Source organism: Triticum aestivum, chromosome 5A (assembly GCF_018294505.1).
Source record: "Triticum aestivum cultivar Chinese Spring chromosome 5A, IWGSC CS RefSeq v2.1, whole genome shotgun sequence".
Classification (NCBI taxonomy): Eukaryota; Viridiplantae; Streptophyta; class Magnoliopsida; order Poales; family Poaceae; genus Triticum; species Triticum aestivum.
In genome coordinates, this window is record NC_057806.1 from 383,647,915 (window position 1) to 383,662,142 (window position 14,228).

Consider the following 14,228-nt stretch of genomic DNA (forward strand, 5'->3'; position numbering starts at 1 on the left):
CTTTGTGGTTTGATCAACTTGATTCACTCTTTGACTTAGTCTTGATCAACCTCTCACAAGACCAATCTTTAGGTAATTCCTTGAATAGCACCTTGGTCGACACAAACTCTCCTTGAAACCAACACATGTACTCCAAGAAAAGCCTATGGACAAAACCTTCAAATATAACTCAAGGCAACCATTAGTCCATAGAGATTGTCATCAATTACCAAAACCAAATATGGGGGCACCGTATGTTCTTTCAACAAGGGACACGATGTTGTACCCAGGTTCGGGCCCTCCTGATGGAGGTAATACCCTACGTCCTGCTTGATTGACTTTGATGAGTATAGGGGTTACAAGAGTTGATCTACCACGAGATCATAATGGCTAAACCCTAATTGTCTAGCCTATATGATTATTATTGCCTCTACGGACTAAACCCTCCGATTTATATAGATATCGGAGGGGGCTAGGGTTGTACAAAGTCGGTTTACAAAGAAAGGAATATTCACATCTGCATGCTAATCTTGCCTTCCACGCCAACGAGAGTCCCATCCGGACATGGGAAGAAGTCTTCTGTCTTGTATCTTCATGGCCCATTAGTCCAGCCCACGTCACATAGCCCGGACGCCCGAAGACCCCTTAATCCAGGACTCCCTTAGTAGCCCCCTTATGCGATGAGTGTATTCAAATTCCCAAAGAGAATTTTCAAGGGAATCACTAACGCCATTTTGTATTATTGGTGGGGTGACGAGAAAAACCAACGTAAAATGCACTGGTTCGCATGATGTAAGATGTGTGTCCCAAAGGAGAGAGGTGGTATATATGTGTTTCTGTGATGTGAGTAGATTTGACCTGGCAATGCTTGCAAAACAATGTTGGAGGCTAATTAAGAATTATGAGTCATTATGTGCCAGGGTTCTCCGGTCAAAATATTATGCTCTAGAGATATACTTATTTCTTAGCCGAAAAAAGGATCATCTTATGTTTGGGAGAGTATTTGGTCAGGAATTCAAACTTTTGAAAAAGGTTGTATTTGGAGGGTTGTCAATGCCATGAAAATCAATATTTGGACTGATTGTTGGATTCCAAACAGTTCTTTAAGAAAAATTATCACAGTCCTGGATAACGGAGTTCTAACTAAAGTAAATGAACTTATTGATCATGTTACAAGTGAATGGGATGAGACCATGATATGTTGGAATGTTTGGCACATTGGCGACGAGCGCATACTGTAGATTCCAATTCACCAGTACAAAATTGAGGATTATGTGTCTTGGCACTTAACTAAGTTAGGTGTCTTTAGTATACGCTCGTCGTGTTATAGACATTGGGAGGACTGCTATGCGAGTCAGAGCCCAAACTCTTTTGGGTAGGTGGATCATCACCTCACGCGGGTTGGAAAAGATTGTGGAGTTTGAAGATGTTGGCTCAAGTAAAGATATTCGTCTGGAGTCCACCTAGCAAACCATCACATATTACCAACGGGACAGTGCCCTATATGCAAGGTCCATGTGGAGGTACAACATCCATAACTTACATGCCCATCCATTCAAGACGTGGCTTTAAAATTTGTATGTGCAGCTGGGAAGCCACTGTCTGCCCCAAGATTAAATTCCTAGAAGAAGCCCTTACTTGAACAATTAGTATTAAATGTGGATGCTTCTCTCTCCGATGATGAGTCGATGATCATGTGGGTTCATGTGGAGTCATCATACGGGACCATACAGGTATGTTCATCAGTGCTTCTACTGCAAAACTCAAGCACGTTGTGGATATTGTCTCGGCAGAAGCAACAATTCTAGTTGAAGGGTTGAAGCTTGCCCATAGCATTGAGAGTAATTCCCTCCTCGTGCGGATGGGTATTTTGGTTGACGTGGAATCTTCAAATCTGAACATTAGATATTCTATGGTGGCTGCTCCTATCCTCAAGAATGTCAAAGGTTAAAGGAGGAGTTTGGGAAGGTTCTTTTTAAACATTGTACTAGAGAGTCTAATATGGTTGCCCATGTGGTATCTCAAGAGGGGTGTGTCGATCCTCTGCCTTTGTGGTTGGACTTACCCCCTGGTTTTATCTCTAGTCTTTTAGCGGATGATGTAAGTGTTATCTGATTTTAATAAAGCTAGATGAAGGCCTTCCCGTAAAAAAAGTTATAATGCATCGGGAGTGCCCTAAGTACACTAGTCAGAGTAAGTGTGTTCTTTACTATACGCTACCTCTGTCAAATTCACTACTCGCATTGCTTGTTTCATAGTTATTTTATTGATTTGTAATAAATACTAGAAATGTGTTAGAACTCGTATATTACCATTTTAAATGTAAGAAAGTCAACAATAAGAATTGTACTCTTAGAATAAGAAAATACACAATATTAATTTTAGGAAACAATACTTCTTGTAAGAAAATTAAGAATTATATGAACTAGTCATTGGGAATTTATTTATATGTGGATATATTTTTTGCCTACACGCACTTTTCCAGATACACATTGAACTTTTCTATTTCATAAGTATGAACATCCTTTAGGGTCTCTTTTATTCTCTTTTGTGAAAATGATCCAGATCTATTATCATAGTTCAGCGGATGTACAAAGCATCTCCAACATAATAAAAATAACATCGAGATTCGAAGACCCCAAAACACATCAATAGGAACAATGTAGGAATATGATAGGATTACATGTGCAAAACATCAGATTGTGGAAATATAGGAATTTTACATAATTGAGTGCTTCATTCGCAGGAATAGAAAATACATACAATCCTAAAAAATTGTCAAACTAGGATTAAAACATATGAAAATGCAGTATTGTAATACTATAGCTAGGGCATTTGCCTTGCTATTTGTGCATAGGAATGTAAAAAATTTTTGGTGGATTGTAAAACTCAATTGTTTTCCATACAAAGATCAAACCAAAGGAAAAAATTCTACATTTTTCCTATCGTCCATTCATTTGAATCAGTATCTTAATACATGGCTTTTTGTATAAAATGGACATCTTTACATACATATGGCACATTTTATTTCATATACATGAACATTTAATAATGATGCATGAATATGTACTCCCTCCGTCCTATAATATAAGACGTTATTACATCCAATATACTCGCATATTAGATGTAATGACGTCTTATATTATAGGGACAGAGGGAGTATTTCTTATACCTAATTTTTCAAAATACATGATGAATTTTTTATTTATTATACACAAGCATTTGTTAGTGTACTAGAACACACTTTTCCTTTCCCATGATATTCATAAACCGAAAAAAATATTTATAAAAAATCCGTGAATATTTTTTGGAAATATAGAAAATATTTCCGCTTTTCTTAACCACTAATTTTGTCTTTAAAAAACAAATTATCACACTATTTTCTTTAAACGTGGTATAAAACATAACAAAATGAAAATCTAGATGGGCCACCCCACGGTGATTGGGTGTTTTCCGCTCCTTTATTTTGGGGGTGTGCTACGCGTCCACCGACTGATATTTTTAAAAGATCAGCCAGCTCATGAGCCGTCGGATTGCCGCATCAAGCGAGCCGAGCGTGCCTCTATAACCGCAATACATGTCTTGTTGCAGAATTATTTCTGCAACATGGGTCTTGTTGCGGAATTTTCTTGCAATGGCTGTTTTGTCGCGAAAAAAATAGAACTAGGGTTTTATTGCAATTTTTTCTGCAACTGAGGTTTTGTTGCAAAAAAATTCCGCAACAGAGGTTTTGTTACAAAACTAGACCCGTCATAGACCATTACAACACTGCATATGTTTCTAAAACATAGTCTTTGTTTCGAAAGCGCGTTCGATAAAGAATGGCATGCAAGCCATCAATTGGACGTGTGTCATGCAACGGAGGTGGCAGACACGACTACTACGATCCGCCGGATGACGATAAGCTTTTCCCTTTATTTTGCGTGTTGAACTAAGGACACAACATGACGTTGAATCCTATTAGGCTTCTGTTGCGCCGGTTAACACCAAATTCTACTTGGGGCCTTCTGGCGCCAGTTAATGTGCATATCGTTAACTGGCGCTGAAGGCGTTACTTACTGGGCCGGCACATCTAAGGGGTGCAATGGCAGAGAGCTCTTCCAAGTTTTGGGAAACTTCCCAACCGTTTTTTTTCTGAACCAGCTTTGTTTTTTCTTTTTAGTTTTCCTTTTCTTCTCCTTTCCTTTTCCAAAATGCACAATTTTTTCAAAATTTATGAACTTTTTTAAATTCATGAACTTTTTCTGAAACCGATGAACTTTGTAAATTTTTGTGAACTTTTTAATCTTTTGATGATTTTTTAAAACAGACATTTTTAAAAAACAATTTTTTTTGATTTTGTGAACCTTTTTTTCAAATTCGTTAACCTTTTTTCGACATGTGGTCTTTTTTGAATTTGTGATTGATTTTTTAATTCCTAGACATTGTGGGCGGTGGGTTCACCAAGTGGTGTTCAAGGCGTTCAAGAGGAAGACTCCAACGGGAACCCTATTCGGCTATAGGCGCCACTGGCGACGGCCGCTCGCACAGAATTGGTAGGCAGATCGCGACCTATAAGCTCATAGCTCACATGCTCTCTCATCCCCACTCGACCGCTAACTTCGCTCGCATGGCTTTCTTCCCTCGCTGGTCTAAGAGTTTGTTTTTGTTATGATTTTTTTCATACAGTCAAAATTCTACCTGCAGATTGAAAATATTCACGTACTTAAAATAGTCCATCAATTTGAAAAACAAATCAATATTTAACAATTCATGAATTTTAAAAAGATGCCACGAATTTGAAAACAACAAGAATTCAATTTTTTTCAGAATTTGAAATATGTTCAGGAACTTCAATTGGTTGACATTTGAATAATGTTCTTGAATTTAAAAAACATTCGGGAGTTTCGAAATTGTTCATGAATTTGAAACAATCTTCATAGATTTGCAAAAGTATTCGTGAATTTGAAGTCCCAAATTTGAAAAAATGTTCACGAATTTCATCAGATGTTCACAGAAAAGAAAAAGGAAAAATAATAAAAATAAAAATTAAGCGAAAAGTAGCGATAAAATAGAAAAAAAATCCACTGGAATCTTCCTATAGCTACTTAGAAAAAAATCATTATTTTTTGTTCTACGTGAAAGCTCTTTTTTTGTAGTATTTACTAGAAATTTTTTCCTCTCTTTCTTTTCTTAGTCCATTTTTTTTGTTAATGCCTGGAACACTAATTATTTTGCAATGGCAATTTGTATGATATTAATTTCTATTTGTATTTCTCACTTTTTAAAGCCCCGGGCTTTGCAACATTTCAAAATCAGGGAATTACGATAGGAATATGTGCTACTCGAGAACAATTAACAGATTTAGTCCCTCTTTTCTATTAAATCGGTCATAATACATACTCCTATATGTCACAAAAATAGTACACCATAAGTAGGAGCTAATGAATAGGCCCACAATTCTACATAAAGACATCATGACCCCCTATGGAAAAAAAAGAAATCTTAAGATGAAAGTATAGATATAATATTCTTAGCTTGATAACTGGAAGTCCTTGCCGACAAGAATCCTATAGTTAATCTATAAAAAGAATACATGCCAAGAAAAATTACCCCTTTTTCAAGAACCTTTGAGAAGGTCTACCTATACGTGTTCGAATCATCAATTCATATTAGATATACTAAATCGAGGAGTGATTCGAATGAAATTGAGAAAAATAAGCTAAGTAACTTTGATATTGATTTTGTTTATTCTGAAATCGCCTTCACCAATTTTTTGTTTTTCCTATGAGATATTGATTTTCTATTCAAAAAATATTCGTTGATTCAATTAAAATAACTATAAAAAAACTCGCTACCCGGAATTCCAAAACCATAACTGCTACATGGGCTGGCCCATTACAGAACGTAGGCTAGAGAGGTGGAGTTACGTACCAAAACGCGTATTCAGCGCTATAAGCGCTGAATTGGAAATTCCGGGCTCAACAAATATCCTTCCTTGAAACTAGAGAAAGAAAGCCATGGCCCGTTCAGAAAGGAAAGCCTGCGCCCGTGACTGGGGTTGCCGGTGGCAATGGGGGTTCGCAGCCGCCGCCGTCGCAAGAATGGTCGGAGGGACGCGTCGCCGGCGGCCACGCACCGCCTTCCCGACGAGCTGATCGAGTTAGTATTCCTGCGCCTCCCTTCCTCTCTCCAACTCGTCCGTGCCGCTTGCACCTGCAAGCAGTGGCGCCGCGTCGTCGCCGACGGCGGCTTCCTCCGCCGATTCTGTTCTCTCCACCCGCACGCCCCCGTCGTCGGACGCTACCGCGTCGAAGATCGCACGTATGCGTTTCCGCGTCCACCTGGCTGCAACCCCGTCTTCTTCCCCTCGTCGCCCTCGCCACCGGCGGACGCCTTAGACGCGCGGCACTTCTCGCTCGATTTCCTCACGGACGGCGCTGGTGCAGACTGGGAGCTCGCCGACAGTCGGAACTTCCATTGTTGACCAGCATCCACTACGCAGGGCACGCATCAGACTGGATCTACTGGATGGTGACCGCAGACCACAGTTTTCTTGTACTCGACAAGGACACCGCAGAGTTCTCCATTTCCTGTTTCCCGGACGACATGTGCACTGTGCCAGACGAGGCCACCAGGATCCGGGTCGTCGGCGGCGAGGACGGTGCTGCGGTGCACATCGCCGTCCTGACCAAATACTTCCTGGAGGTCTTCGTGAGCGGAAGACAGCGGCAAATGGGTGTCGAAGACAAGGTTCTCATTGTCGCAGGCGATTCGTGAGCTGTTTGGGGACAAGATCAAGAAACCTCACATCACCGTCACTTGCTGAGTATAAAGTGTAATATCATAGGCATAGTGTCGGTCTATAGGACTCTACTGTCGCGGTCTATAGGACTCTACTGTCGCCGATTTGTCGTTTTTTTCCATTCATTTTGTCAGACTTTCCGTGTTGGGCTGTGTGCATCCTAGTTATGCAGAGGCCGGGTGTTACTCATAATGTTTTGTATCCGCTTGATGCTACATTTCGAGATAATAAAAGCGCCCTTTATCGAAAAAAAATAGTTCACTCTGCTATTAGTTCAGATTTCAGAGAACCTTGCATGGCAATATAGAGTGTAACATAATGAGCTTATTGGATGATTTACCACCGATTGTTGTAGGAATTACCAGTAAGCATCATTTACTAGTATTTCAGATCACTTGGTGACTTGAATTGGTAAAACATTATCTGAACTGTTAGGAGGTGAGCATTTACCAAAGAATAGGACTTGGGGGGTGGCGTGCGCCCCACTGCCTTAGGGAATGAACTCCCCAGCCCCTTTTTACTCTGTTTCTTTTCCTCCCATCACTTCACCGTGATCGAACCAGTTCTCTGAACTCAAGTGGTGCTGATATTACCCTTCCGATCACCATTGAGCTTCTAGGGATGTCGCCGTTTGATCACCTTTGCCCCTTCCCCTTCCTGCTCCACCGGGTCAGAGTTCCGTTCGCTCCAAAAGAGTTAAGACCAGAGAGAGAACACCTGCATTAGAAATTTTTTATCCTGTATTTCCAAAGCACTCAACTTCTCAAGCTTCTTATTGGTCATGTAAACCAGACATGATAATATGATCACATGAAACAAGCTGTTTTGTCTTGGGTTCTCCAGTGGTGTTGATCCCTTGGTTCCTTCGTATTTCCAAGACTCTTCTGCTTTCAGCAACAAAGCAGGCTAAAATGCATTGTCTCCCGCTTCATTTGTTGGATCATCTTTTCTTTAAGCGCAGTCTTGCAAAATTAGTTTGGCAAGTGGTTGTGTGTGCCTTTTTTTTTGCGGGAGGTTGTGTGTGCCTTTGATCTGGCTAGACCTCATGAAGGGGTTTCTGATATGCTGGGAACTTGGCTCTATTCTTTCGCTAGAAACCAGAGGCATCTGGTTCTTAGGGGAGGTGTGACAATTTGGTTGTGTGCATCCTGTGATGCAGAGGCTGAGGCTGGGGTAACCCCTTTCCGAAAGAAAAAAAATCTGGAACACAAGAGACAGTGCATGTTTTGATTAAGAATTCCTGATGATCCTGCAGCTGTTATTTTTAGCCGGTGTCACTTAAAACTTGGAGCATGTTGCAGAAAAAACAAGACAAAGAGAAAACTGAAGAGGGAGCTCTGAAGATCAAGATGGTGCTGGGAGAGGCGCATGGTAGGGGGTATGGCTGGAATCCTATATGGCTAAGAGGATCTGCTGTTGATGGGCTCTGTTTATGCTTGATCTCTGTTCTATGTGTGCTCTGGCATGAGCTTCCCAGGCTTGCTTGTTGTGATCTCAAGCCATATTTACATGAGTGTTTTGCCTGTGGGTTTGTGAGCTCGAAACTAGTCTCTTTTTTTTTTTTGCGGGATCAAAACTAGTCTGTTTGCTCTTGGGCCCGATCTGGCCGTGGTCTTGCTGCCCGCGTGCAGTTGATGTTTTGCCTGATGTGTTTCAGGCTTGCTTTATCTCTGTTTCTACTTCATGCAATAACTTTGTGGCGGGTTTCTTTAATGGAAATCGACGAGGTGGCTCGTTGTTTTTTAAAAAACTGCATGTTGTTTACAAGTCTTTCTGAGTTCCGCTGTTTGTAGTCTTTGTCCACAAAGCAGAGACGCACCATTTGGCCTGAGTGTAGGCATGCACCATTTGGAGTGGTCCATGCGTGTGAAAACATGCACAAAGCCGGAAAAGGCATTGCCTCTCGATCATATGCTCATAGTATTTGTTTTTTCATTTTGTGTTTTGTTGCTTTTCACCATCATTGTTCAGCGATGGCTGCGCAGGCCCTCTCATCTCATTGGCCGCCGAGGAGACCAAAATGTGCAGGAGCAGCAGCAGCAGCAGCTCCACGAACCCTAGTGGTGCAGTCGTCTACTAGTGGATGCACCTTTTTTTTTTGAAGAGGAGATTCGTGGAGCCCAGGGGCATGAAGTTCTAAAGATTCATCATGGTGTCATCATCTCAATGGGCATCCATGCATTTCCTAGTAACATTCAGGGTGCATGTTTCTCGTTCCTGAACTTTACTCCATCTGTATGCAGAAAACATAACAGCTCCGTCTGCATACACATTCAGGGTGCAAGATGGCTCTGGATCAGAAAGGGCAAGGAAGCACATCCATGCATGGTCGGTGCAAAAACCAGAGAAAGCAACAGAAAACAGAAAGGGCTAAACACTGATTAAACACACGCCATGGCAGTGGCACCATGTCAACTCATCCAATGACAGGTTGCAAAATTAGATCTAGGTACACCGGTCCTAGCAAGGACATGTGTGCCACTGGGAAGCTAAGACAGTTATGTGTTCTACTGAACATAGGCTTCAGAACTGCATCCCAATAAATTTCTTTGTCCCTATAAGTTTGTGTACAGTTTACTTGTCCTGGCGACCAATGATTTAGGAGCTGCAAAGGCAGGTGAAACTTCTGATCCGTAGTCAAGGGGAGGCCAAGGAGTACATAAAGGCAATGCCATCTCCAGCTTATGCTATGTTGTTACTACAGCAGCCATGGGTACTGGAGACTGTATCAGAGTTTGCTTTACCAGCACAATCAAAAGGAAAACCGACCAAAAAGAAGAAACGAGAACAACAGTCAACAGGGACACCGAAATGCAATCACTACCGCCAAAGCACCAAGCACTAGTGCTGGTAACAGAGCTATCAAAGCATGCTTTAGATGGGACTTCTAGACTTGTACTCCTGTTATGGTTCATGAGTGCTTCATTCAGCCCACTGAGCATGGCAGCATCTCCATAAGCTGTTCCAAAGCATCTTCACGATGAAAAAGGCTGTGTGAAAAAGAAACAAAGTGCACTTTCAGTGCTGGAAATGGAGGCAACAAAAGTTACAGCCAGTCACCACAAAAGCATCAAGCATTCTTTGCAACAACATCGGATCTCTGTCACAGATTGGTTGACAGCAACTGCACATTTCATTCATTCATTCAGAGCAAAAGGTTAGCTTCCAAGCTTTTGAGTTTACCAAAGTGCAGTTCTAAATGTTCAGAACAAACTACTACTAGCTGCTATCAGCAGTGCACTTCTTAAGGTCTGATATGACTCCTAGTTAACGGTAATAAGTACATGATCCAAGAAGTGCACAAAATTAGCATTATTCCTATCCATGGTTCTTCAGAGAGAAGGGGCCACCTCCTCCTTCGCCTTGGGCTTGTTCTGTCCCCCAACCTCTTGCAGCATCTTCACCACAGCCCTCATCGGTGGACGTTTGGTCGGGACGGTGTTGACGCACAGCAGGCCGATGTTCAGAACCTTGCACATCTCATCATGGGACTGGCCAACAAGCCTGTGATCAAGAACAGACTCCGCACCATGCTGATCGACATTGTCGCAAACCCAGACCACCAGGTGCTTCTCGCCGATCTCTGGCGCCATGGGCCTCTTGCCGGTGACGAGCTCCAGAATGACCACGCCAAAGCTGTACACGTCGCTCTTCTCGGTTACATGGAGGGTGTAGGCATACTCTGCAATGCACAAAGGAACAAAATCACACACACGGTCCTTTCTTAAAATATGGAGTACAAGGTTTTAGCAGTGCCACCAGTGCACAAGAACAAAGTTACAAAATAATTATGCAGAAAATGTCATGTAAATGTAGCTTTCAACAAGGGAAAAACTGCATGTAACATTTTTTATGACGTTTTAAACATGCTAGAAGCAAATCAGGCATCAAGAACTCACCAGGAGCAATGTAACCACAGGAGCCAGCGATGACTGACATGGTGGCCGGCCCATTCTCAATAGTCTTTGCAACACCAAAGTCCGCAACCTTTGCGCCGAACTCCGCATCGAGCAAAATGTTGTTCGACTTCACGTCCCGGTGGACGATCGAGGGCACGCAGTCATGGTGCAAGTAGGAGAGGCCCTCGGCGGCATGGACCGCGATCTTATACCTCGTTGGCCAATCCAGGATGCCGGCTTTGGCACTGTGGAGGAAGTCCCCCAGGCTGCCATTCGGCATGTACTCGTAGACAAGCAGCCGGCAGGTGCCGTTGGTCACGCAGCAGAAGAGCTTGACGATGTTCTTGTGCCTGACATTGCTCAGTGTGGCCACCTCAGCCTCAAAAGTATCGTTCCTCTTCTTCTTGCTTTCGACGTCGCTGTCCCAGAGCTTCTTGACAGCCATGGCCTCACTGCTAGGCCCAACAACCACCTTGTACACCTTCCCTGCCGCACCCTTGCCGATCACGTTGTTCTCGTCGAGGCTGTTCACTATGTCCATCTCACTGAACTCCACCTTGTGGAAGGATGTGAGGTCCCAACTTGACTCGACAGCACTGATTTCAGCGGCACGCTTCTTGTAGCTTCTGTACTTGTAAGTGAACCATGCTAAACCCATGAGCAGGACGATGGCAGATGCCGCGAGGATGGAGACGATCAGGTGGACTCTGGCGGCTGGGATGGCACCGTGGTCGTCGTTGCCTGCGCATACCCCATGGCACAGGCCGGGGTTACCCAAGAAGCTCTGCTGGTACGTGGCACTGAAGAAGAGAGGCAGAGGTCCACTGAGCTTGTTATACGACAGGTTGAAAGCAGAGAGCACGAGATTCTGCAGTTGCACGGGCACCTCGCCGGAGAGCTCGTTCTCCGACAAGTCCAGCGAGTTCATCCGGTGGATTTCCCCGAGCTCTGGAGGGATCGTCCCGGCGAGGTGGTTGTGCGAAAGGTTCAGCACTGTCAGCTGCTTCAGCTGTCCAATCTTCCGTGGGATCTCCCCGGAGAGGGAATTGTTGCTCAGGTCGAGCTGGGATAGCTCAGAAAGCTCGACGAGCGACGGCGGCACCGGACCGGAGAAGTTGTTGTCTGATGCAAGAAGCCTTCGCAGCAAGGACAAATTCCCCAGCTCGGCTGGCAGAACGCCGGTGAATCGGTTGCCCTGTATGAGCAGGTCGAACAGGTTCTTGGCACCGCCAATGGCAGGATCGACCGTGCCGGACAGAGCATTGGAACGAAGCTCGAGCATCTGGACAAGAGGAAGCGCCCAGAATTCCGGCGGCACGGACCCGGAGAGGCGGTTGTTCTGCAGCCGGACCCTCGTCAGTGTCCGGCATTGCCCGAACTCCGCCGGAATGGCGCCCTCGAACTGGTTGTCCAGCAGCATGAGCTGCGCCAGCTTCCCTGAAGCGCACAGCGTCGCCGGGATTGGTCCCGACATACGGTTGTCCGACATGTCCAGGAACCCGAGGGGGCAATGCTTCCCGAACTCCGGCGGGAACGGCCCCTCGATCTGGTTGCCGAACATCCTTAGATCGGCAAGACGCGTCGCCGCCCCCAGCGACGCCGGCAAGCGCCCGGTCAGGTTGTTCTGATAAATGTGCACGCTCTCCAGGCTTGGCGCGGCGAAAATGTCCTCCGGTATCTCGCCGGTTAGCCGGTTCATGGAGATGTCCAAGAACCGGAGCTTCTTGAGACCCCCCAGCCCCACCGGTATCCTCCCGGAGAGCTGGTTCTTGTAGAGCTCCATCTGGACCAGAGAACTCAAATTCCCAATGCTCCTGGGTATCTCGCCGGAGAGGGCGTTCATGGAGAGGTCCAGATTGACGAGATTCCCGAGGTTTCCGATGGAAGGAGGGATTTTACCGCTCAGGGAGCAGTTGGCGAGAAACAGCTCCCGGAGGTCGGCGAGGTCGCCGAGCTTCTCCGGCAACGGCGACGGCGTGAACGCGTTGTAGGCGAGCAGGAGCTCCTGGAGGGTGCTGATTTTGGCCAGGAACCAGGGGAACTCGCCGGAGATGGAGTTCTGGACCAGGTTGAGCACGACGAGCGACCGGAAGCCGCCGCCGTAAGCCGGCGGGACCTCGCCGGAGAAGCCGTTCCCGGCGAGGGTGAGGTTCAAGAGTGCAGGGAGGGCGGTGAGGCAGGCGGGCAGAGGGCCCACTAGGTCGTTCTGGGAGAGGTCGAGGTGCTGCAGGGACCTCAACGAGCAAACCGAGGCCGGGAAGCCGCCGGCGAGGGAGAGCTTGACGAGGTAGAGCCCGGCCACGGCGGTGGATTTTCCGGCGCACAACACGTGCGGCCACGCGCAGAGGGAATGGCTGGACCCGGCATCCCAGACGGAGAGGGCGCCGGCGGGGTCAGAGAGCACAGCCTTGGCGGCGAGGAGGTAACTGGCGTCGTCGAAGGCGGCAATCGGGAGTGGGAGTAGAACTAGGAGGCCGACGAGAGGAAGGAGGAGGAGAAGGAGGCGGTGGAGCGCAGCCATGGTTGTGGGCTTGGTGGGTGGAGAGAGTGGGGAGTGTGGGCAGAGGGGTTTTAAGGAGGGAGTTACAGGATTGGAAGGCTCCCTGGTTTTGTCAGCGCATTGTAGTAGTGAGATCATTGGGGAAGGAGAGTGGATCTTGGCTAAGGGTACCAAATGAGGTACCCGGCATGACCCGAGCCTCTGACTCCTATTGACGAGTCATGCACACTTTGACACGTGTTTCTCAAATTGAGTAACGCGTGTCGGAGAGGGTTCATGCCATTGGTTGGCTTGAACTCCTTGTGAGCCAACGTATTTTGTTGTGTTCGAGTGGAATTGAGTAACATATATCGGAGGCAGTCTTAAATGCCTATGTTCCAAGGAAATGGGGAGCAAAAAAGGTTGTGCCATTGGTTGGCTTCAACTCTTTGTGAGTAGTTGTGTTTTATTGTGTTCAGATGATGCCAAATGCGCACACCGTTGGCTTGCCGTTATAAAGATGATATGTGTTGGCCATATGCTTCGACTTTGAATATCTTCTTTAAAGAACCAAGGAAGTTATCGACAAACTGGTTGACAAAAGTTGAGTTGCATGGACATGTCAAAATGACAATGGTTAATATATCCATCTAGATATTTCTTAAATAGATATTCTACGCTACAAGGGCAAGGGTCATCATATAGTGACTATATTATCACACAATATTTCAAAATAAGCTAAGAATACATTTGAAATAAGTCATTTTTCCTCGTATTCATCTTGAATTGAGTAACATCATCGGATGTGATGATGCCATTGGCTGGGTCAGCTTATCTTGTTGTGTTTAGATCGCGCCAAATGCTATTGTACACCAACTAGCCATTACTGAGATTATATGTTTGGCGCTTTGGATAACTTCTTTTGAAGAATCAAAACAAAGTTATTGATAGACCAATTGATGCCACAAAGTTGAGTTCTACAAACATGTCAAAATGATGGCATTCAACTTATTTTCCAGCCAGATACCCCTCAAATAGATCTACTACGCTGCAAAAAAATTCCACTAAAAGTACCACCATATACTAG

General features: G+C 45.0%; 1 protein-coding gene across 1 annotated transcript; it reads right to left on the bottom strand.

Moving 5' to 3' along the window:
* Positions 1-9,864: 9,864 nt before the first annotated feature.
* Positions 9,865-13,242, bottom strand: LOC123103506 (receptor-like protein kinase HSL1). Its single transcript, XM_044525114.1, has 2 exons — positions 10,663-13,242; positions 9,865-10,445 (listed from the first exon to the last, which is right to left on the bottom strand). Exons 1-2 carry the CDS (start codon positions 13,181-13,183, stop codon positions 10,096-10,098), a joined length of 2,871 nt encoding a protein of 956 aa, XP_044381049.1. The 5' UTR covers positions 13,184-13,242; the 3' UTR covers positions 9,865-10,095.
* Positions 13,243-14,228: the final 986 nt, after the last annotated feature.